The sequence below is a fragment of the Typopeltis vanoorti genome, chromosome 8 (assembly GCF_054136105.1).
Source record: "Typopeltis vanoorti isolate ZY-2024b chromosome 8, IOZ_Tvanoo_1.0, whole genome shotgun sequence".
NCBI classification, from domain to species: domain Eukaryota; kingdom Metazoa; phylum Arthropoda; class Arachnida; order Uropygi; family Thelyphonidae; genus Typopeltis; species Typopeltis vanoorti.
The window spans coordinates 150,756,863-150,782,354 of record NC_143556.1 but is presented as its reverse complement, the minus strand read 5'-3'; the positions used below and the strand labels follow the sequence as shown (position 1 = coordinate 150,782,354).

General features: G+C 36.0%; 1 protein-coding gene across 1 annotated transcript in view; it reads left to right on the top strand.

Moving 5' to 3' along the window:
• Positions 1 to 25,492, top strand: part of LOC150104427 (adhesion G protein-coupled receptor G2-like) — a 107,897-nt gene that overhangs the window by 63,628 nt on the left and 18,777 nt on the right. The window contains exon 4 of the mRNA XM_090396480.1: positions 7,296 to 7,728. Coding sequence (XP_090252606.1) covers positions 7,296 to 7,728 — 433 coding nt within the window. The remainder of the gene's footprint in view (positions 1 to 7,295; positions 7,729 to 25,492) is intronic.

Sequence of the window (25,492 nt, the reverse complement as noted above, 5' to 3'; positions counted from 1 at the left end):
CTACCCATTTCTGTATGATAGTTCTTACTATCTTCTCTAAAATTTTCACTACCACACTAGAGATACTGATAGGTTGGTAGTTAGACACATCAGTTTATGCACCACCCATGTACAATGGGATTATCATATATTCTTTCCATTTCTGAGCTGAAAGTCAAGTTATTCAAACATGTGAAAGGCCTAGCCAATTTGGTTGAATATCCCTTTAGCAAATATGCTGATATTCTATCTGTCTCTATTGAAAAATTCTTATCCAGGTTATGCAACAGCTCTTCAATCTCATTTTTGTGCACCTCTAACTCTTCATCCAACATAGCAGTAGCACTATGCACCATGTTGCATGCTCCTGATTGATATTATTATTATTACACCCTCCATGGTGTCGACAGACTCGTTGTGGGAGGTTCATTCAACTGACAACATATTTATCATATAAAATCTTAAAATCCTTAACACTCCTTGCATTAACAACACATTCTAGTAATACTTTCCATTCATTGAAAATTCTCCATGTAAAAAATCTACTCCTCACATCCCCTCTTCACAACACTTTTACATAACTTCCAAGAATGACCTCTGGTTCTTCCCTCCTCACCTTCTACTCTTTTTATGATACCCTCTTTATTAATCTGATAAAATCCTTTCACTAACTTAAATGTCTCTATCACATCACCTCTCTTCCTCCTATCCAACAAACTATGCAGTCCACATTTCTTCAACCTTTCTCCATAGCCAGCATTCCAAACTCCCAATATTGTCTTAGTCACTCATTTCTGGACCCTCTCCAGTATCTCCACATCACATTGAAAACCAGGTGACCAGAGCACAATAGTCCAAATGTGGTCTGACCAGTGCCTTATACATTGACATAATCACTTAACTTATCCTTGCATGTTAGAGTACTTCTTATCATAGCAGCACTACGATCTGCAGCCTTTGCAATATGCTCTCCAAACTTCAGTGTACTGTCAACCATCACTCCCAAATCTCTAATCTCATCCACTTCCTGCAATATGCACCATCAATATAATACACAGCTTTATATTCTGTACTCCAAAATGCAACACCTTGCACTTATTGATATTAAAACTACAACCCCACTCTTTTGTCCAAGTAAAAGGTCTATTCAAATCTTCCTGAAGGGAATTAACATCAGCAAATAACTGAAGATCCCCAGTCAGTCTACATGATGTATCATTTGCAAACAAATTAAACAGCAGGGTCCCAAGAACAGAACACTAATTACCCTCCTTTTTTGCAACACTGCTCCATCATACACAACCTGCTGGTACTATTTTGCCTTCTTAGAAATCCTATCTACTGTAAGACTTTCATTAAATAACCAGGTCAAAGGCATAGTCAACTGTGGTGCACATTCCAGAGCCAATTTCCAATCCATCTAATCAAAAACTATATATTCCCAACCTCTGCAACTTGTACACCAACTTATCATCTGGTAATCTATAAAATGCTTTTGCAAAGTCCAAGAATATCACTGTATATGATTCTCCCTTACCTAACACACCTTTTAACCTATCATAAAATGCAAGTAAATTGCTAAAACAGGACCTACCCTTTACAAATTTATGTTGGCCATCATAAAGAATGCTATGTCCATCAGTCCTGTATTCTATTCCTAACCAATCTCTCGAAACACCTTGACGAGAATTGTAGTCATACAGACTGGTCTATAATTGGAAGCGCCTGTCCTAGAATCATGCTTATGGAGTGGTACTATTTTGCCTTCTTTCCACTCCTTAGAAATCCTACCTACTACAAGACTTTCATTAAATAACCAGGTCAAAGGCATAGCCAACTGTGGTGCACATTCCTGAAGAATACATTGTTATATGTCATTCATTCCCACAGCCTTATTCACATCTAACCCAACCAACATACAGACAAATCAGCCCTTCAGAACACACTCAATTTACAGGTAGCTGTGGTGGTGATAGTGGCCAGTAGATGGCGCTGATGTTGATGATTGGTGGTAGAAGTGGAGACAGAGAGTTGTACAATAGGTGTCCTCCAGTGATGAGTCTTCGGACTCCTTGAAGGTGTCATGAATAATAATAATAATAATAATAATAATAATAACATCTGATACACCTCTGTTTCCTTCACTTACAATTCTCCTAATACCTGCCTGCCTTCTATATATTGCATTGCATCATTTAAACCAGTATGATATGCACTGATAAAGTGCTCATTCAATAATTCCACTATATCTTTTGCACCTGTTAGTCTGATGCCATGACTATCCACCAATGTTAATCTGCCATAATTATTCTTCCTCTTGCTTGCCATGTAGCAGAAAAATTCCCTTGAGTTAACTTTGGCCTGACCAGCCAATCTCCACACAATCACCTTTTTTTCTTTCCCATGCTCGTCAACTTTCTAGTCTTCACCTTATACTCTTCATGGATCTGATCACCACTAACTGTCTTGTATCTCCTCCATAACATTTTCTTTTCCAGCACTGCTGCGCCTGATTTCACTGTTCATCCATTTCACTCCTACATTATTTACTCGCTTAGCCCTTGGTATGCATTCATACATTGTTGTTTTCAGATACTGCACTGCAGTTTCCATGCATTGTCAACATATTTTCCACTCAGTCATCTACCCAACGTACTGATGCTGACTGACTAAATAGCTTCCTATAATCACCTGCTTTATACTTCCACATGTATCCATTTTTGGCAGTGACCATTTCTTGTTTCATCACTTCCCAAACACAAGTACCTTATGATAACTCTCACCAACTGGCAGCAGTGTCAACACCACATTAAGAACTACATCTTGTGAAGTGATCGCCAAATCCAAAACATGAAAGCCTCTAGTTGCTTCAATCACATACTGCTTAAGATATTTATCTCTCAGAAATTCCACAAACTCGTTCTCTTTGTTCCCCTACATTGTCTCCTCCTTCCAGTCTATATTCCTGTAATTAAAGTCTCCCATCAGGATCATCTTCTTTTTACATGCCCAACTAATTTGGCTAAACATTTCGCAATCAGTATTCTCTGCATTCTCTGGTCTATAACAGCATTCTATCAGATATACTAACCTATTTATTTCAACTTCACACTACACAGATTCAAAATCTGTGCATGCACTATCAACTTCCATACTTTGCGGACACAATTCCTCTGCAATCATTAACAGCACCCCCCCCCTCTTCTTTTCACATTTCTATTCTTCCAGAAAATTATATTTCCTTCTAATTCTATTCCCGACATCACATCCTCCTCAGACAACCAAGTTTCACTTATTCCAATTATTTTTGGTTATACCATCTCAATCAATGCAACAAACTCAGCTCTCTTGTTTCAATACTCCTTACATTTATCTATAAATATAACAATCGCTGTGTGTTTGAGGCCATTCTAGCTGCTATACCACATCTCTCTCTTCATTCTGACCACTCCCGTTTCCCTGATCCTGACTATGATTTCCATTCTTATCTATCTCACCTTTTACCTTTATGCATTCCATCATGTTGTGCTTCTGCAACTGCATCTTCAACCTCGTATCCATCTTCCTCCTGCCATACAATCTGTTGATTTGTGCTGTCCTGCTTCACAGGTAGACTCTGATCATCTGCTACATTAACTTCTTGACTCTGTACCTTCTCAGAAAACAATGGCCTTTCTAAATGCCTAACACAAAACCCATTCAATGTATGCAATCCATCAGCTTAATACCATTCCAACTTCTCTTCAAATTCACTCCACAGATTTACAAATTGAACCTCTTTTGCCTCACACGTCAGCCATCTTACTATTCATTATCTCTGACATAAACTGAGTTTTATTGGGCGAAGGATTTTAGTATCAATTAAAATCCTTCGGCCAATACAACTCAGTTTATGTCAATTTTCATATGTTTAGATGGTCGAAAATAACATAGAATCATCATTCATTATCTATGCTATCCTTCTCATTTCACTATTATCATATCTTGGCAACATACCTACAATTTTCCCAAAAACACTATTCTCCTTTACTTGCTGCAACAACTTCCTCAAGTTTCTATCAACATTCTTTATCTCTCCAACTAAGTCATTTGTGCTGACTACCACTAATTTTGATGCCCGATATTTCCTTTTCTGCAATGAATCAGTTATTTTCTTCATTATTCCACCAGGGAAGCATGTTTTGAGCACTTTATTAGTAATCAATCCTCTGATATATGACTATGATACACTGATATACGACTATCTTTTGACTCTCTTCATAATATTAACTTCTTCCTTCTCCTTATCATCAGCCAGTCTCTCCTTTTTAACATCCTCTTCCAGATGTTTCATTTCACTTTTCATTTTCACTAACTCCTGCCGAAGCTCTTCTACTATGGTCCCGATGTTTGCTCCCATTTCTAATCACCCTAATCTATCAAGACATTTTTGACATAAATTAATGCTTTCTTTCTTCTCATTTATCCAAATAGTCCACAAATCTTTCGCATTTTTTGGTGCATACATATGGCAGTTTTCGTAATGCATCCACTGCAAAATATTTATTATACTTCTTGTTTTTCTTCCTTGCTTAACTACTCCTTTTCCTCCTAGCATTTCTGTTACTCCACAACAGCTGTTCTAAAAAAAATGATAATAAAAAACTAACACATGTATTATCAAGATTCAATGTGAATCTCAAGTGACAAAATGGCTACTATTGCTACAATGCTCGTTTGTTGCACAGCAGTAGTGACATATGAACACTACTGTGATACAAACCTACAAATAATGTACATACAACATTGCTGTGTTATTACAGCATATATTGTAATCCCTTAGGATTATAATATATGGTAAGCAGTTGTACTAATTAATTACATTTAAGTTTTTTTTAATATCACTACCATTTAACACATAACATCTCCAGTAATACTAAACATATAATTGCAATACTCGCATATAATATTATATATGTATATTTTTAGATTACTTTATCACATAGCAAAATGTATTTCTTTTTAAATAAAATTTTCACTTGACATATATAAAACTGAAAAACGAACATAAGCAAAACATTTATGTGAGATTTTTACGATGCATTGTGATACATGAACCTGAAGGTGTTCAGTTGATGCATTTACCACAGTATGACTATTAGCCATACTCACCACTACATGTTATTCATAATAACACAGACCTGTATTGCTAAGATTATTGCCAGATTGTTCAAAACCTTGTTAATGCAGGTCAGGGCCAGCCATGGATTAGGCCATTCAAACATTGCATCTTTTTCTGATAGTGAATTTCATCAAACCAGGTTTCCATTTTTTTTTCTTAAGTTACTTGATATGCTGTCTTACATCTAACTTAATGGGTCTTATTTCTAAAATTATGTTCTCAGACTAGCCCTATTAAGAAACTTTTTGTAATATCACTGGTAGACTTTATTATGATGGTCAGCTGTACCATCCGGACCACCAACTCAGTCCAATGAGTTCACTATCGCTAGAGAATCAAAGTATCTCTCTCTCTCTCTCTCTCTCTCTCTCTATGATTGCATGCATAGTGGCATGGTGAGAACCTTTATGGGTGCTCCCATCTCCTCCCAACCATAACGATGCCATCAACAGCAACCTTAATTTCCTATGATGAGCATGCTGATATGCCAGGATGGGTGTCCAACTCTGCATTTATAAAAATAGCACTCAACATTCTCTCTCTCCAGGATCCTCAGAGGATGCATGATGGACTTGGCTTTCTGCACAGGATTTTCTAATGTGTTATTTCACACCCCATTCACAAAATTGTCAGGCTCTTTCTGATTAGTTTGTTCTCAGTGTGGGAGATAATGATGATAATTGGCTAGTTTATTAGACTGACAGGACCAAAGCTCCCTCTGACTTCTAATAGTGTCTTCCTCAATGAGTCATGTTCACTCCCATCATTTATCTGCAACCTTAATTGATATTCTTTCACTTAAATATTCACAATAATGGGCAGGGATAACATTGTGGCAACAGTGCAATGCTTTGTTTTAATTAGATGATGTCTTTGATATAGAAGTCAAAACATAGTGTTATTTTTCTTGATTGTAAGTAAATGAATTGCTCCAATGTGTTTTTGTCTCCATAAATTCTATATAATAAAAAAAGTTCAAAACTATTAGCCTGCACATTTTTAGGAATTCTAGAACATCAGGTAGAACTATTCATGGAAATGCTATTGAAAATTTGTGTGATGGAAATTGATTACACAACTTTTCAACATGTGTACAATGGATCAGATTTGTTCTACACCACAAGACTGTTCACCCAGCTCACAAAGTTTTATATATATGTTAAAATTTCTTAAAAAGAATATGACTGCAATCTCCTATCTCTGTACTTCCCAAATTTACTAAATCGCTATCCAGGAATAAATTAAGTCTACTCAAGCAGATCAGAAAACAAGTCTATAAAAATTCTTCCAATGTTTCAACTGTGTTGGAACCATTAATGCAACAGTTGTATCAGTGGTTGAAACACTGAATAGATACTAGATGACACTAAGTAGCAGTGGCGGCTCGTGGTTTGAAATCTTAGGGGTGCTGCAACTTTCGAAATATACATACACACTGTAATTACAGTGAATATGTGTTTTGATAAAATATCAAAATTATGGTAAATTTTTTTTTTAAAAAATTAAACATGAAAAAATATTATTTATTATCGTTCCATGAAAAAATATTGTTTATTATCGATAAAATTATACAGTTTAGTATAATTCAAAATTACTTAAAAATTACTATAACAAATGTTATGTCTTTAATTGTAATGTCCAAATATTTAAAGAGACGGAGTAAACATGATAAACACTCTACGAACACTCTACTACTGGTGCAAACTGCATATAAACAACAGTGGAACTGCACAATGGACAGTGCCACATTACGCTAATAGCTTGCATCTCACTATGACATGCATATGCTTACACATATAGCAATATGACACTGTCGAAAACACAGTGCCGCTAGCGTCCTTTGCCCTCCTAAGTGCTACAAGATGGATTATTATTATTTTTTTTTATAAAATAAGATAGTTGTATAGGATTGTTGATAATAAATTAAATATTACAAGCAAATATAAATAAATTAATAAATATATTTATATATCGAGAAAAATTGGGGGTGCTGCAGTTCCGCAGTGCCTATGCACGAGCTGCCCCTGCTAAGTAGCATAAGAAAATTACAGCATGTAAACCTTTTGTTACACCTTGTGCATTGAATAATGTGTTATTGCATGTTTTCTTTGTTTATTTTTTATTTATTTATTTTTTTTTTTTTTATTTTAAACAGACTTGCAGGTTCTCTTGAAAACATAGTTAATTTGATTGCTCAAAAAAATCCTATACGTGAAATGCACCCAAATATTGCTATAGAGACACAGAAATTATCCAGTCTTGAAGATAAATATCTTGCTGGTATATCAGCAAATGCATCAGAAAATATGTTGCAAATAAAAAATATTTACAATGGATCAGATTTATCCTTGAACAGTGATGCTGCAATACTACTTCCAGACAACTTAATTAGAGGTGCTATTTATAATGCATCCAAATTATCCCAAACAGATGCATATATTATATTCATAATATATAGAAATGGATCACTTTTTCAACCAAGAGAAGGAAATGTATCAAGCGTATCAACTCCAGTTATCCATGTATATACTGATGGAAATTCAGCATATCTTGATCCCCCACTCAATTTAACATTCAGAGTTTTGCAGGTGAGCATTTTCAGGATATTGATACTAAATATAAAATGTGCAGTTCTATGTAACATGACCTCTGATCCCTGTTTTACAAAAACAAATTTTTGTAGTAACATTTTGGAAGGCCTTTCTCTCTGTTAAAAGAAAAATCCATTAAAGTGCAACAGCATAATCAAAGCACTTATTAATTCCAAAATCATATTATTTGTTAAAGAACAACAGTACATTACTTCCTCTTCTCTTTATACTGTGCAGCATAGAGAATGATCTGTTTTATTCATCAACAAGTTAAATTTACAAATGAAATGGTTATTTATAATTGTGAAAATTTCTCTCGGTGCTGATTCTGAGAATCTTCTCTAAACCATAAAAAGCATCAGGAGACAAAATTACCAACAGTTTAGAGAAAAGAGTAATTTTGGCTTTGTGAACCTGGTTTATTAAAAATGATCTGCTGTAATGTAAATACAGTATATGGGATGAACTAGAATAGATGGAAACATGTGATTAAATCTAATGTCTAAATCACTTATGCTTCTCTGCAATAGTTTAAAAAATTTATTCTATTAGAAAACTTGGCTGTCTTATTTATTATTATTATCATGGGTGATTTTTAGCCTCGAGAGAGGCTAAAAATCACCCATGTCAGCTGTCACACCTTCCCTTAAATTCATTCACACTAGATGCACTCATTACTTCTAAAAGAAAAAAACTGTTCCACTCGCTTACTGCTCTGTGAGAGAAAAACGTAACTTGTACTAATTTGGATGAAAAGTTAAAGATACATGAAAATGAGGCTGAAGAGTTGTTGCATAACGTGGATAAGAATTTGTCAATAGAGACAGATGGAATATCAGCCCATTGGATAAAGGAACATTCAGCCAAATTGGCTAGGCCTTTTGCATGTTTATGACTTGAGTCTCAGCTCAGGAATGGAAAGAATATATGACAGTTCCATTGTACAAGGGTGGTGCATAAACTGATTTGTGTAACTGCCAACCTATCAATATCTCTGGTGTGGTAGTGAAGATTTTAGAGAAGCTGGTAAGAACTTGCATATACAGAATTGGTAGACAAACTATACTCTGCAAAGAGCAGCATAGGATTAGTAATTTGATCATATTTTACGGGTGAGTTGGATAAAGGAAATGGATACACCACGATAATATTGGATTTTGCTAACTCTTCATCCAATGTAGCAGTAGCACTGTGCACCATGTTACATACACCTGGTTGATATCTTAGAAAAGTGAGCACTCATTAATAGAACAATCATTTTAGCTTCTGACACTAGAGTATCATCTGTATTTAGTAAATTTATTCTATCACATTCATTCTTTCTCTTGCTCACAGCATAATGATAAAATTCTTTTGGATTGCTTTCAGCCTGCATAGCTAATATCCTTTCATACTCCAGTTTAGCTTTCTGCACAATAGTCATTACTTTTCTGGCTTGCGCTTAATATATTTCATAACTCCTCTCACTCTTATTCTCACAATATTCTTTCCACATCATCTTCAATTTGTGGATCTCTTCTTTAATTAGGTTGCATATCCATTCATTCCTAACCTATGTATTCTTCAAACAGTAGGGATATATTCAGATACCGCCTGATTTAAGCACTTTTTGAAAGATTCCTATGCATTGCTAACATTTCTCCCTTTTTGTAACTGATACCATGCGACCAAAGATACTATTCTCCTAAGTTGATTCATCATTTCCAGATTTGTAGTTAAGCATAAAGCCTGTTCTAATGGGAACATCAATATAAGTAGATACTTCTCAGAAAAGCTTGGCATGATCAATTACACCAACTGGTGGTAAAATTATCATATTCTTAATAGAGACCCTATCTGATGCTCTAAACAAATGCGACACTTTCTGACCTCTAGTTCCTTCTTTCACATGCTGCTTGAGAAAGTAGTCTTTTCTTTCAGTACTTCAATAAATTCCACTTCAATTCTTATCATGAGATTTCTCTTCTTCCCAATCAATGTTTGGATAATTAAAGTAAGGCTAAATTATCAATGCCATTTCTTCGTTCCCTATAACTGAGCCACCTGGTCTGTAGCAACACCATCATATATTTCATTCTGTTAGGCTCCATTTCAGAATTGATAGTTTCAGACTCACTGCATGGGATATTGTTACCATCATTGTTTAATTTTCATTTCTACCCTAACTGGACTTCAGTTGTCTGATATCATTAGTAATCTTCCCCTTCTCTCAGGGAGGAGGTTGTCCTTGCTAGGCTCTGCATAGGTCACAGTCACCTTACGCATTCTCATTTACTGAGAGCTGATGACCCTCCCATATGTGAAAAATGCAACACACATCTCACTATTCACCATATTCTGGTAGATTGTCAAAAATTTACACAAGAGAGGAATGAAATTTTCACCTATCTAACCAAGCCATATACACTCAGGGAAATGCTAGCAGACTCAGGCAAATTGCATGATGTTTTTAATTTTTTAGAAAGAATTAATTTGTACAAACACATTTGACCATAAATTTGTTTATATGTAAATACTTTTTTGTTTAACTTAACTTTTATACATACATATTATTCATTAGGTTAAATCTAACTAATTATGTATTACCATAGGCCTTGATTTTGTATATTTGTATCACCCTGCTGTAATTTTGTTAATATGTAAATACCATAATACTAAACTTAAATTTTATGCATCAATGCTGAATAATAATTCCTTTTATTAGTATAATAATGTTTGTTATAATCTTACTAGATGTAGACACTGCTTTCCTTGACGTGTTTTGTATATAATCATGTAGTGCTGCTGTAAGACATCTTACCTATTTGTGTACTTTCTAGCAATTCTGTTTATATGTATTCTAAATTCTGTTTCTACTGCATTGCTAAATTTAATTTTCATCCATGCATATTGTTTAATAATCCCTTTTTGCCTATTTTTGTGCTGCTATAAAGGCATCTATTATAATTTTACATATATGTGGATACTGCATTCCTTGGCTTAGTGTTTTATATATTATGTATTAACTTATATTAACTATTTTTGCACTACTGTAATAACCTCTGACCTTGTGTGTTGCTGTGCCCTCTGCACCAGTTCTGTTTACCTAGAGATGCTGCTTTGAGAAACTATTTTTGTGTAAATGCTAATGTTATAATGCTAATGGAGATGATTCGTAGTAGAGGTTCGGTGTAGTGGTTGAGACAGTTGTAGGCATCCTCCTGCAATGAGTCTTCAGACTCCTTGGAGGTGTCACGAATATAATAATAATAATAACCTTTAGTATGGTACAGTATGACCTTTGTAGTTTTTGTACCAAATAAACTATAAACCAACCAAATCCCCTTCTCTCTTTTGTCATTCCTAAATATACTATACCCATTACACTTGATCCCGGTTATTAAATCTTACTCTGGTAGAAAGGTTTTCACAAATGCCAACAATCTTAGGCTACATCATATTCAATAAAGCAACAAACTCAACCCCTTTGTTTCTGCTTCTGACATTTGTATATAGACATAACAAATTACCACCTAGCTGATTCTTATAATTTGATATGCAATCTAATTGGCCTTGTTGTAGAACTTTATTTTTTCTCTCCCTAGACATACTCAAAAGGTCCGAAACCAAAGTGTATATTTCCACTTCTTCACCAGATGCAAAATCACGTCTGAAGTCATGGGATGCATACATTATCATCAAATACCTGATATATACCCTCTAGAGGTATAAAGGATATGATAGTACTACATGAAAAATTATATTATTACTAACTTCTATCGACAATTTTCCTCCAAATAAGTCTGTTACTGGTCAAGACTCCAACATTATCAGATCTTATATTTCTATCTTCTAAGACACTTTTTACTGTATCAATCCAACTATATCTTGGTCATCTTCTGGGGTTTTTTTCATGCTAGCCTGGCAGAGAACACTTGTTTTGCTGATCTTTCCTCTCCCATTCTATTTAAGTGGCCATACCACCTGAGATTAGCTCAGCTAACACATTCCTAGATGCTGACAATGTCAAGTTCTTTCCTAATATCCTCGTTTTTAATATGATATTGCCATTGATGCCATCTGTTCATGCACCTAATCTTTCTCAGGATTCTCATATCTGCGGTCTCTAGTCTTTGGTCAAGTGTTTTACTTCTGGCCCAGCTCTCAGATCCATAAGTTAAAATTGGCTTCAATACTGTCTTGTATACAGCTAATTTAGTGTTTTGGCTAATTTCTCTCTTATTTCATATAAATTTATGCAGTTGACTTCCTACCATACCAGCTTTGTTGATTCTGTTGTCTATTTCCATATTTAAATTACCATCTTCACTAAAAATCGTGCCTAAGTAGTTGAAATGTTTTATTTGTTCTATAGGTTCACAATTTAAAATGCAGTTGATGTTCTCAATGTTTGTGCCTATTTTCATTGTCTTTTTAATGCTCACTTTCATACCATATCTTTGTAAATTACTGACTGATTAGCATATCAGGAATCGTTGTCAAGGTCTTAAAGAAATTAGTCAAGAAAAGAATACAGGATGGGATAGATGAAAATGGGATATTGTATGGGGGACAACATGGTTTTGTGAAGGGTAGATCATGCCTCAGTAACTTGCTCACGTTTTATAACACAGTGACGGCTGAACTGGATAAGGGTAATGGGTTTACAGTGATTCTACTGGGCCTTGCCAAGACCTTTGACAGGATACCACATGGAACCCTAATCAGTAAACTGGAGCAGATGGGGATGGATATAGGGTGAGTGAGATGGATAGGAGGGTGGTTGATGGAGAGATACCAGAAAGTGGTTTATTCAGGAGTTGAGTCTAAAAGACGGCTTGTGACTAGTGGTGTGCTGCAGGGCTCTGTTCTTGGACCACTGCTTTTCAATTTGTTCATCAATGATATAGGAAAGGATCTGAGAGGAAGTGTTCACGTGTTTGCTGATGATGCAAAGTTGGGTAAAGCAATTGTGAGTGCACAGGATGTCAAAATTTTACAGGATGATTTGGATAGTTTGGAGGTCTGGGCTAGGAAAAATGGATGTCAATTCAATGTGGCAAGTGTAAAGTTATGCATTTTGGGATGAAAAGAATAGCAGCAGTATATCACATTGGTGGAACTGTACTCCAGGAGAATGATGAGGCCAGGGATTTGGGAGTGTTGGTGGATAGGGAATTGAAGTTTAGGGCGCACATTGCAAAAGTGGCTAAATCAGCTCATCAAATCACTTGGTTTCTGAAAAATACTTTAACATGCAGAGACAAACAAGTTATTGTTCCTCTGTATCGAGCCTTGATAAGATCCCATCTGGACATTCGTGATGGGATCTTGATAAGATCCCATCACGAAGAAATTCTGGCACATGGGTGCCAGAATTTCTTCGTGATGGGGAGGAAGTGGAGAGGATCCAGAGACGAGTGACCAAGATGATAGCAGGTCTGTGGAATGAACCTTACGAGAATAGGTTGAAGATTTGTGGGTTGCAAAAATTGGTCGATAGGTGGAAAAGGGGTGATATGATTGAGACATTCAAATTACTGAAGGGTTTCTATAAGATTAATCCAGAAGATATTTTTGAGAATAGGACTGGTGGTGGTGGGAGGACTAGGGACCATACATGGAACCTGGGCAAGAATGTGGTTAGCAGGGGTGTTAGAGCTAGGTTTTCACTTGGAGAGTGGTGAATGAGTGGAATAAGTTGCCAGAGTCTGTTGTTGGTGCTATGACCGTGAATGAGTTCAAGGCGAGGTATGATAGATACTGTGTGAATATCGAATAGTTGTTCTTGACATGATGTTAGGGACTCCCTCGATGAGTCTGTCAACTCGTTGGAGTTGCCCGGAATAATAATAATAATAATAATAACAGTTATTCACTTTAGTCAGGGAATCTTGCAGACTTATGGCGAATTTATTTGAAAGTATAACATCATCCGAATAAAGCACACCGCCAGTTTTGATATCAGGTTTAATACCACTTTCCTTCATAATGTGATCCATATTGATAACACTGGCCAACAAAAAAAAATTTTTTTTCTGCTGATTATGATCTGACACTAGTTTTTTTACTAATTTGGGTGCGTTGATTTCAAATATCAAACCCATTTTTCTCTATCATGTCAGGTTTTTCCTCTATGGCATTTTCTTTTTGCTAATTTGTAAGTTTTTGATAGTTTTAGGGATGCAGTACTATTTAGAGGATCAAAATAATCGATTTTTTAATATTATTTTCTGAAAGCATGTACTTTTAAAAATCTGTTCCTAACCTTTTATCAAGAAATTCGAAAAATTCCCGAAGATATAGCCTATTATTCAAAGCGGTGCGCAATCAGAATCGGAGCGCTCACCGCTCTTGCTTGTTAGTAAACAAATAAATGCGTAAGAATCTGCAATGGCACGTACTGGCGTATAAATGCGAGAGAGGCCAATAACTGACCTAATACATTTAGGTGATGAAAAGTAGCCGATGACAACTGCCTAAAACAAATGAATGATATATGCATCATAGCGGACAAAGAACGATCGAAATCAGTCAATCGTTAATCGATCGTGAAAGTATGATGAGTGCTTATAACATTTCAATAAAGTCTCTGGTTTTTTTTTTTTTGTTAATTGCATGTTAGTCGGCAGTGAAGAAAATACATCATGTCTACTACTCTAAATTGTGTCAATAGTGTAGATTCCATCTGCTACATTTGTAGCAGCTTTACTGTTCCCAGTCAAAGGACAAATATCACTGATTTCGTTAAGAAAGTGTACTTTGCATACTTTGACGTAAAAATTGCAGATCAGGACAAGTCATGGGCTCCAAATAAAGTGTGTAATTCATGTGTAGAAAATTTACGACAGTGGAGCAAGGGAAAACGCCTTTTGGCATGAACCGAAAAATCATGTTGATGATTGCTATTTTTGTTTAGTTCAGACTTCTGGTTATAATAAGAAGAATAAGAAAATTGTGTATCCAAATCTCGACTCAGCAATTCGGCTAGTTGCTTATTCTAATGAAATAGCCGTGCCAATTTATAAAGGACTTTCTTTACTTGAGAACAAGCATGATCAGGATATGCCAGATGTTCTTGAGGAGCAAGACCCGGATGTTGATTTAGACAATGAAAATTTAATTTCTAGTTCTGGACCACAACATTTTACTCAAACGGAATTGAATGACTTAGTAAGAGATTTGGGCCTATCAAAGGAATCATCGGAATTGTTAGCTTCAAGATTAAATGAAAAAAACTTACTGGAGCAAGATACGAAGATAACTTTTTATCGTAGCAGGGAAAGTAATCTTGTACAATATTTTAAACACGAGTGTGGGTTTATTTACTGTAACAACGTGTCAGGTTTACTAACTGAAATGAGTGTTGTACAATATCATCCAAATGAGTGGCGTTTATTTATCGACAGTTCAAGCAGAAATCTCAAGTGTGTCTTACTACACAATGGGAATGTATATGGCTCAATTCCTATTGGCTATTCAGTCCACTTAAAGGAAACATGTGAGGACATTAAAAAGGTTCTGAAGTTATTAAAATATACAGACCATAACTGAATCATCTGTGTGGATCTTAAAATGGTGAACTTTTTACTTGGCTTTCAAAGAGGATATACAAAGTTTCCGTGTTTTCTATGCTTCTGGGATAGTTGAGCTAGAAACCAACACTGGAGTCAGAAACATTGGCCTCTTAGAATATCCTTAAATGTTGGAGAACAGAATGTTATAAAGCAACCTTTAATCGACAGTGAAAAAATCATTTTTCCACCTCTACACATCAAACTAGGTCTTATGAAGCAGTATGTTAAAGCTTTAGATTTACAAGGTGACTGTTTCCAATACATGTGTGAAAAATTTCCACGACTTAGTTATGAAAAAATTAAAGCCGGTGTATTTGATGGACCGCAAATTAGAACTTTAATGAGAGACCCAAATTTCATAAACTCTATGAACGAAATTGAGAAAGAGGCCTGGACTTCATTTACGATGGTTGCGAATAATTTTCTTGGAAACAAAAAAGCGTGCAATTACAAAGATCTAGTGGAAACAATGCTTGAAAATTTCCAGTGCCTACGTTGCAACATGAGCATAAAGCTTCATTTCCTATACAGTCATCTTGATAGCTTTCCCGAGAATTTAGGTGCTGTAAGCGATGAAGAAGGTGAAAGATTTCGTCAAGACTTAAAAACTATCGAAGATCGGTACCAAAAAAAGATGGGATTCTCACATGATGGCCGACTACTGTTGGAGTATTCAAAGGGATTGCCAAAACAGAACACACAGCAGAAATTGCTACAAACAAAAATTTATTCCCTGAAACTCATGTGTAAGTAAAATTGTTATTTTTTTATAAATATTCTTGTAAATTTTAATGAATACTGTTAAGTAGTTATGTATCTAATTATCAGCCTCTCTCGCATTAAAAGCGCCAGTATGTGCCATTGCAGGTTCTTACGCATTTATTCGTTTACTAACAAGTGATAGCGGTGAGCACTCCGATTCTGATCTGCGCACCGCTTTGAATAATAGGCTATATCTTCGGGAATTTTTCGAATTTCTTGATAAAAATTTAGGAACAGATTTTTAAAAGTACATACTTTCAGAAAATAATATTAAAAAATCGATTATTTTGATCCTCTAAATAGTACTGCCTCCTTAAAACTATCAAAAACTTACAAATTAGCAAAAAGAAAATGCCATAGAGGAAAATGGGTTTGATATTTGAAATCAGCACTCAAATTAGTAAATAACAAGTCTCATATAATAGTCAGCAAAAATAGTGTTGGACTGTGTTATGAATAGCAGTGGGGATAATGTACATCCTTGTCTGACACCACATTTAACATTAAATCACCTTCCTGTAACTCTTTAAATTCTAACTGCTGACTTACAACGAAATAGAGACTGAGTATTGCTTGATATAATGCCCCATTGACGCCATGCAACTGTAGCGTTTCGAATAGCTTCTCTCTTGGCACCTTGTCATATGCTTTTTCCAGATCTACAAAACTTAAATACAGATCTTTGTTATATTCCCATGATTTCTCAACTATTTGTTTTAAAGGGAAAAATCTGATCCTGACAGCCTCTATTTGGCCTGAATCCAGCTTGTTCTTCACCAACCTTCTCTTCCATAATCCTTCTCAACCGTTTCTTAAGTATTATTATTAGTCACCTCCAGGGAGTCCAAAGACTCATCAAGGGAGGGCATATACAACTCTGCTTTCACCACTGACAATCCACCAACTGACCGTGCAACTACACCATCTACTGCCAACCACCGCCACTGGTATTTCCACAGACAATCACAAACATCCATGGCTACAGCGGGATTCGAGCCAGCAGCCTCTTGACTGGAGAGCAGACACACTAACCACTCAGCCAGCCAGGCTGGCTTCCTGGTAAGATATACTTCCATATATCTTACCAGAAACACTCAGTAGGGAATTACCTCTGCAATTCTCACATTCAGTTTTATTTCTCTTTTTATATATGGGTACTATGAGAGCTCTACTCCAATCATATGGAAGTTGTCCCTCTGTCCAGGCCTTCTGAATTATGCAGTGAAGCCACTGTAAGATTTTTATACCTCAATACTTGAGCATTTCTTGCCGATTATCATCTACTTCTGCTGCCTTTCCACATTTCAGGCATTTGATGGTTTTTTCTACTTCAAATATGGATATGTATTCCTGACTGCATGGCTGGCCATTGTTTTTCACCACTGTGCTATCATCACTGCTTGTTTCATTTAGCAATTTTTCGAAGTAATTACTCTATACTTCAAGGATATCTTTTTCTCCAGTTTTCATGTCACCTTTATCATCTCTAATTCTTTTGCAGCACTCTTTCCTCCTTTTCTGAGCTTCTTCAACTTCAGAATATCTTGCCACCTTCTTGATATTTATTTTCTATGTTCTTGCCAAAGTCCTTCCATGACTTTTGTTTAGCTAGTTTTACGCAATGTTTAGCTTTCTTATATTTGTCTCTGTATTCTCTAAGAGCACAAGCTGAGTTATTTGCCAGGAACTTTTGATATGCTTTCTTCTTTTCTTTCACTGTTTCTTTAACTTCCCGTTTCCACCATGGAGTTCTGATTTTTCTATCCTTACAGACAGCCTCACCACATGCCTCTCTGGCTGAATCAATCAGTGTTTTCTTCAGGACTTGACACTGAATCTCCAAGGTTTGGTTGCTCTTCTCAAACTCTTTCATTGTTTCTTCAATCATGTTTGTGTATTTTAGTCTACTGTTCACATCTGAGAGCTGCTCAACTTTTATTCGCTTTAAAACTTTCTTACGTGTTATTCTTTTCAATATGAAATTCAATTTTATCCTGCTCAAGACTAAATGGCGATCATTTCCAATTTCAAATCCTCTGTACACTCTGGTGTCCTGCACCAGGGAGAAAACATCACTATCAACAATAACATAGTCAATGAGACGTTTCTTATTCCTTTCCTCTTCTCTCCATGTGAATTTGTGCACATTTTTATGTTGGAACATGGTATTATTAATAACCAGTCCATGTTCTGAAATCCAACAGGTATTTGCCATTATCATTAGCTTTGCTCTTTTCTCCAAATTTTCCCAAAATATTTTTGTATGTCTGACAATCCTTTCCTAATCTGCAATTTAGATCCCCAACAAGGAGCAACTTTTCCTTTTTTATTGTGTTAGTTGCTTTCTCTAAAACCTCAAAAAATTCTTCCACTTCTACTTTAGTAGGACCTCAGTGGGACCATAGGCAGAAGTAAGTCTCATTGTCCAGTTCCAGATTCTCATATTTGCCCACATCACTCTACTTGAGACTCTACTCTACTTCTTGCCATTCAAGAAGATTAGCCTCGTATTTAGCGTGAGTACTATGGCTACTTCTTCTTCTCCTTGATTGTCATTGCCTGAATATAGCATTTTGTATTTATTGCTCAGAAATATCTCGCCAATTTTTGCCTTTTTTTGTTTCACTCTCCCCTATTATGTCGATCTGGTGCTTATCCAAGACCTCAGCTAGCTCCAGTATCTTTGCCATTCAGATTTCTTATGTTGATAGTACCGATCTTGAGCTCTAGTGATATTGTGTTGGAGTGTGTTTTAGGATTTGTTCCAGTAGCTGACTCTGTGCTGTTTCCCCTGGTTCCCTGGCGAAAACAACGGGGGCCTTGTTTAACCGGGTGACACCCCAGCCGGCATGAAATTCTGTCATGTTGTACCATCATTTTTTATTTTGGTTTAAGCCAATAAGAATATAATTTTTTTGCCTAATTTCCAATTTGCAGCCAATCCTCATTCCTTCAGTATCCAGGTACATACCTAACAGATTGCACCACGAGAAGGTGAGGATTGGACTTTAGGTCAGAAGCCCTGATCAGTTCTCCACATTCCTTTAACAACCTTACCGGCCATTATGGATCAAATATACATCCGCATACGCTTTGTATCCATCATATATTTCAATGTAATATCAATGGTATTACAATTTTAATATGCACTTCGCATCCATGATAATCTTGACGTCTTGGCCGGTAGTGTGGTTAAAGGCTATGTAGAGGTCTCTTCTCAGTTATACAGCTTTGACCCTTAAGCACCCCTGGGATGCATACTTGCATGTTATGTATGCATACTATAGCTGAACTTTTACACAAATTTTTGCCATTCCTCCCTTCATCTAGTTTCCTTGACTCTGCATTAGATCTGATCTGAATAATTTTTCCTGGCTTCTAATGGCAAATGAATTAAAGTGCAAGCAGGCCCTCAAAGGAAATTGATACCTTTTCTGCCATCAGACACACTTCATGCATATTTAAAAATTCACATTCTTTTCTTTTGCATAGACTGCACATGGAATCATTTGCTATCATTGCCTTCCTTCTTAACTCAGTACTGTGGTATCTGGGTAGGAAACTTATAATTTTTACTCTCGCACATTTCTTTCTTCCTTCTTCCAACAGACCTTTCATATCCTCTCTCATACTATATTTGTAGCAACATAAATTATTAGTCCCTACAAGAACTACCATCTCTTTTAGTTTTCTTTTTTGTTTTTCGATGACATTTGCCATATCTTTAATTTCTCCCAACCGGAAACTAGACTTAGTGACTCCCTTGACAAGTGCAAATTTTATGATTCAATCACCATACCATATCAACTTTTTTTTGTTAATTTTAACTGATTTACATTGTTATTACTATTATAATTACCAAGTTCAGTGCTTTCCTGCCGTTTGTTCTGATTCTTTTTCGTATCCTAAGTTTCATTAAATGGTTTTTTAACTTTCTCTAATTCTCTAGTTGATCGAGACTGCCTTAACTTTTTTTTTTGAGACTGCCTTAACTTTCTCTAATTCTCTGTTTACACCATGACAAACATATATTAGCACATCTATTTTTGTCATGGTGTAGTTGAGCAGTGTTGTTAATAATTTCTTTTAATTGGGATATTTCCAATCAGATTATCCTCAGATATATTATAATCATCACTGCAACAATGCTTCTTGCTGATCAGGACAAAGGTTCTCCTCAGCAGTAATAACTTTAAATTTGCACTTCAGACACTGCCCTGTTGTGACGAGTTTTTGGTCATTCTTAAGAGTAGTAAAAACTAGTAATTTTTCTACAGTTATGTTATTAAATACTATAGTACAAAACATTCACTAAAAATACAATAAGATACCAAAAATACATCTAAGAAAATGCTCTAAATCAAAAAAGTCACCATTCTTTCAGGACCATCCTAACAGCACATCAAATACAGCAGCTGGACTTGGACTGAATGGGATATAGACATGTGCACCAAAGGAATTATGACAGTTGTCTGAAAAGTTCTCTGCCTAACAATGAAAAACGGATTTATAATTTCGAAATTATTTTTATTTTTTGACATAATCTCCCTTAAGACTAATACATTTATTCCAGCGATGCTCCAGTGCCATTATCCAATCCCTGTAGTGGTTCTCAGTAACATCTGTAAGATACCCCTCTACAGCTGCAATCACCTCTTGATTTGAAGAAAAATGCTGACGAGCAAGGAAGAGTGTTTTAGTTTTGGGAAGAGATAGAAGTCAGAGGGAGTCAAATCTGGGGAATAGGGTGGATTTTCCAACAATTCATATCCTAAATTTTCCCAAATGCCAAAACACCTTTGTGGGCAAGTGCATTGTCCTGATGAAAGATGATGTTTTTCTTCTGCAAACCGGGTCTTTTCTCACGAATATTTTCGTCTAGTCTGGTTAAAAGATTGGAATAATATTCCCCAATTATTGTTTTAGCCTTTTCAAGATAATTAATAAACAAAATGCCTTTAGCATCCCAAAACACCAATGCCTTGACCTTTCTTACTGATGGAACCGACTTTGTCTATTTCTTTGGTGCTGAACAACCGGCTTCTGTCCACTGTTTTGACTGCTGTTTGGATTCTGGTGTGTAATGATGAATCCAAGTCTCATCCATAGTAATAAATCAATGCACAAAATCAGTTTTATTCTTGTTAAAACGCAAGCAATGTTCAGAGATTTTCATGCGACTGCATTTTTGATCTGCTGTGAGCAAGCACGGCATCCATCTTGTGCAATGCTTTTTCATTTGCAATTCTTCATGTAAAATATATCCTACACATTCTTTTGAAATGCGTATAGTCTTAGCAATTTCATGCACTTTGACTCGCTGGTCATCCAATGCCATGTCGTGCATTTGATCAACGATTTCTGATGTTGTTACACTTTTTGGATGTCCTTCACATGGATCATCATCAAGGCTGGTGCGGCCATGTGTAAGCTCAGCAGCCGATTTGTTAATTGTCGAACAACGAACCATTAGCAAAAGACAGACAGAACTGGAAAGTTAAAGGGGAGGGCTGTATCCAGCAATGGATGGAAAGAGGCTAAAGAAGAAGAATATGTGCATAAATAATGTAAATAAAGCATTTATTTGCATCATTTATGCAAACAAAAAATTTTGTATAATTTTTTACAAATGAAAAAGTCACTCTAAATAGCTTTTCTTAAGTGATTACTAGGTCCATCACAGCATCCAACTACGTATTTCATTCCATTCACCTTATCTCACACCACACTGCCTCAAAACCACTTGCACTATTTCCCTCTTGGATCTCTACTTTGTATGGACATAACTCTTTCTCTATTATCAATAGCACTCCTCCCTTCCCTTTTTACCTCTTCTATCTTCACAAAACACATCATACCCTTCCATCTCTATTCCTGTCAGGATGTCATCCACATCCAACCATGTCTCACTTATTCCAACAATGTTTAGGTGAACAGACTCAATTAATGCAACTTTTCATTTGCCTTGTTTCTTACACTTCTAGCATTTGTATACAAACACTGCAGCTTATTCCTGGATCTATAGATAGTTCCACTGATACCACTTACTTGATGTGAATTCTCCATATTTAACTCGAGCTATTTCTTTTTATCTTTATTCATTTTAGATCTTCTTTAAATCCAACTGTTTTCATTGATCCCAGTTCATCCCCTTCCCTTTTTGTCTACACATATATTCTCATCCTTTTAGAGCATCTACCTTTCTTATGCTGTGTTCCTCTTTCAACCCTCAGCCTTCTCGTTTCCCTGTCTGTCTTGCACACCCCTTCTCTCAGTCTCTATACTCATGCCACTCACTTCTTCATTCATAACCACCTCTTCAATCCCTCCTATCTTGCTTCCCTGTTCTTCCACATCACTTTACCACTTGATCAGATTCATTCTCTGCACTCACTTCTCTACCTTCCAGCAGCAGTCTCTCCAAGCGACTCACCCCAAAACCTCTCATATGCAGTCCATTGCTCCTATACAGTTCACTTCATCCTTCAAACTCATTCTACACATTAACAAACTGCACTCCTTCCTATTCACACATTTCTGCTAACATATCATTCATAATCCATCCTCTTCACTTCATCTCACCATCATACCTGGGCAACATACTTACTACCTTTCCTATCACACTATTCTCTTTTATCTGCAACCTCCTGATATCCAGTCTGTTCTTTGTTCACAGTCAAATCATTTGTACCTATTATAACTACCAACTATTTTGCTCGTTTTCTTGTCATATCAAATGCCTCAAACACTATACTCATTCTACCTCCAGTAAAACATACTTTGTGCATCCTCTTGTCGAGCATAATCTTTAATAATTGAATCACCATACAATGCCACTCGCAGGTCTTTCATTACCTCTTTTATACCCACATTATTTGTTTTTATCACTTTCTCACTTCCATACATATTTCAAATTCTCTTAACTTCATTCCACATCCATTTCATCTCTTGCATCATCCTAACAAACTCAACTTTCGAATCTTATGTTATATTTTTGCTGCCATTCATTCTTTCAAATTTGTGAACTTTTGAACTCTGCATCACTCACACTTTGGCTCTCATTCGTTATCTCAATTTTTGGTGTATCTGGCCATAAACTCAGTCTTTGAACTTAAATTTTTCAAAACTGTTGATTTATGCCAGCTGATGCATGACATTTTAAAAAATTTCCACTGAAGCCAACAAAATAACACCAAACACCACAAATTGAATCCTATATACAGTGAACAAAAAGAAATATTATTATATCAAATAACTACAGGGTGTTCGGGATAAATTTGACAGTTTCGTAAGGAAAAAGAAAATCTTCTTTGTATCTATTAAATTTAATGAATTGACAAAAAAACATTACAGGCAGAGTTAATTACAATACTATCAACAAGATTTACTCAAAATAACCACCATTAGCATCGATCACAGCTTCAATTCTGCTTCGGAACCTCGAACAAGCTGATGCTACAGTCTCCCTGGGAAGGGCCGCAAAAACTGTTTTAATTTTATCCATTAACTGGGCTTTTGTATTACTGGAAGTGCGATTGGTGTCTTTTTCAACTGCGCCCCATACAAAATAATCCATGGGGTTAAGGTCTGGGGAGTTTGGAGGCCAAACATTTGGACTGGTGAAGTCGTAGAAATTTTCAGACAACCATTTTTGACTTTTCCCAGAGGTGTGGCAAGGGGCCGAATCCTGCTGCCATACATACGGCCTACCATTGGCTACCCTTGTTATCCAGGGCTTGACTACAGTTAGCAACTCCACGAACAAAGCCCGAATTCCAATGCCAGGGTTCTTCAACACCTGTTCCTGCAGATTTGCGAGGAATTCTGCTGTACGAACGCAATCAGATCGTCTGCTAGGGATCTTTCTTCTTGCTACATCCTCGTACTCACCATTGCAAGTCTCTAGTTCATGCCTGATTGTTTTTACTGTATTCAGGGAGCATTGGGCAGCAGTCGTAATATCCTTATTTTGATGGCGGGCACGAATCATCATGATACAAGTTATTCTCTTCCATGATTCAGGTGGGTTCCAGCTATCCATCCTTTCTGACATCTTGTATATGAATGAAGAAGGGTCCAAACTTTTAAATGAAGAGAAGTGTGTGTTAATACATGTAACTTACGGAAAAATATAATTAATTATAAATATGTCAAATTTATCCCGAACACCCTGTATATGATATAACTATATGATAGATTAAAACTGTTTCCTGAGAATAGTTTTTAGTGTGTGTGTGTGTCTGTTTGTAATAGTACAAGCACGTGGGTAAATAAATGTGTGGATATGTTTATGCATGTGCATGAGTTTAAATGTTTCAGGAATGACAACATATACTAAAATATTAATTAAAATTAAAAAAACTTTAATCAGTACCTTCCAATATCTCGGCAATGTTACATTGCCATATTCTAGGAACATCAAATATGATATGTACACACAGACACTGACAACCACAAATGAGGCTGAAGAAGGCAACTGGCATTGGTCCTAGAGTCATAAAGGTTAAATTGGGTTGTCTTGGCTGTTGGGCTGATGTTCTAAGAATGCAAACTTCTCAAATTTGGGGTAATCTCATGCACCCAAATTTGTTGAGATTTGGGAAGTTTTTTAGAGTTGAGGCTAATTCCAGGAACAACATCGTCAAATTCCTGCCATGTACCCTCAAGGGGTGTACAGGATATGATAGTACTACATGAAAAATTTACATCATTACTAACTTCCTATCTACAATTTTTCTCCAAATCAGTCTTTGTCAAGACTCCAACATTATCAGACTGATTTGGAGGAAAATTGATACTGTACAAAGTGCCTTATATTTCTATCATCTACGGCACTTTGTACAGTATCAATCCACCTATATCTTGGTCTTCCTCTAGGTCGTTTTCCTGCCAACCTGGCAGAGAACACTTGTTTTGCTAATTTTTTCTCACCCATTCTGTTTATGTGAACATACCACCTGAAATTAGTTCCGCTAATGCATTTCTGGATGCTGACAATGTCAAGTTCTTTCCTAATATCCTCGATTTTTAATATGATATTGATGCCATCTGTTCAAACCTCTAATCTTTCTCAGGACTCTCATATCTGTAGTCTCTAGTCTTTTGTCAAGTGTTTTACTTCTGACCCAGCTCTCAGATCCATAAGTCAAAACTTGTTTGAAAAGAGTCTTGTATACAGCTAATTTAGTGTTCAGACTAATTTCTCTCTTATTCCATATGAATTTATTCAATTGACTTCCTACCATACCAGCTTTGTTGATTCTGTTGTCTATTTCCATATTTAATTTACCATCTTCACTAAAAATCGTGCCTAAGTAGCTGAAATGTTTTACTTGTTCCACAGGTTCTCCATTCACAACGCAGTTGACATTTTCAATGATTCTGCCTATTTTCATCATCTTTGTCTTTTTATTTCTGACCTTCATACCATATCTATTACAACA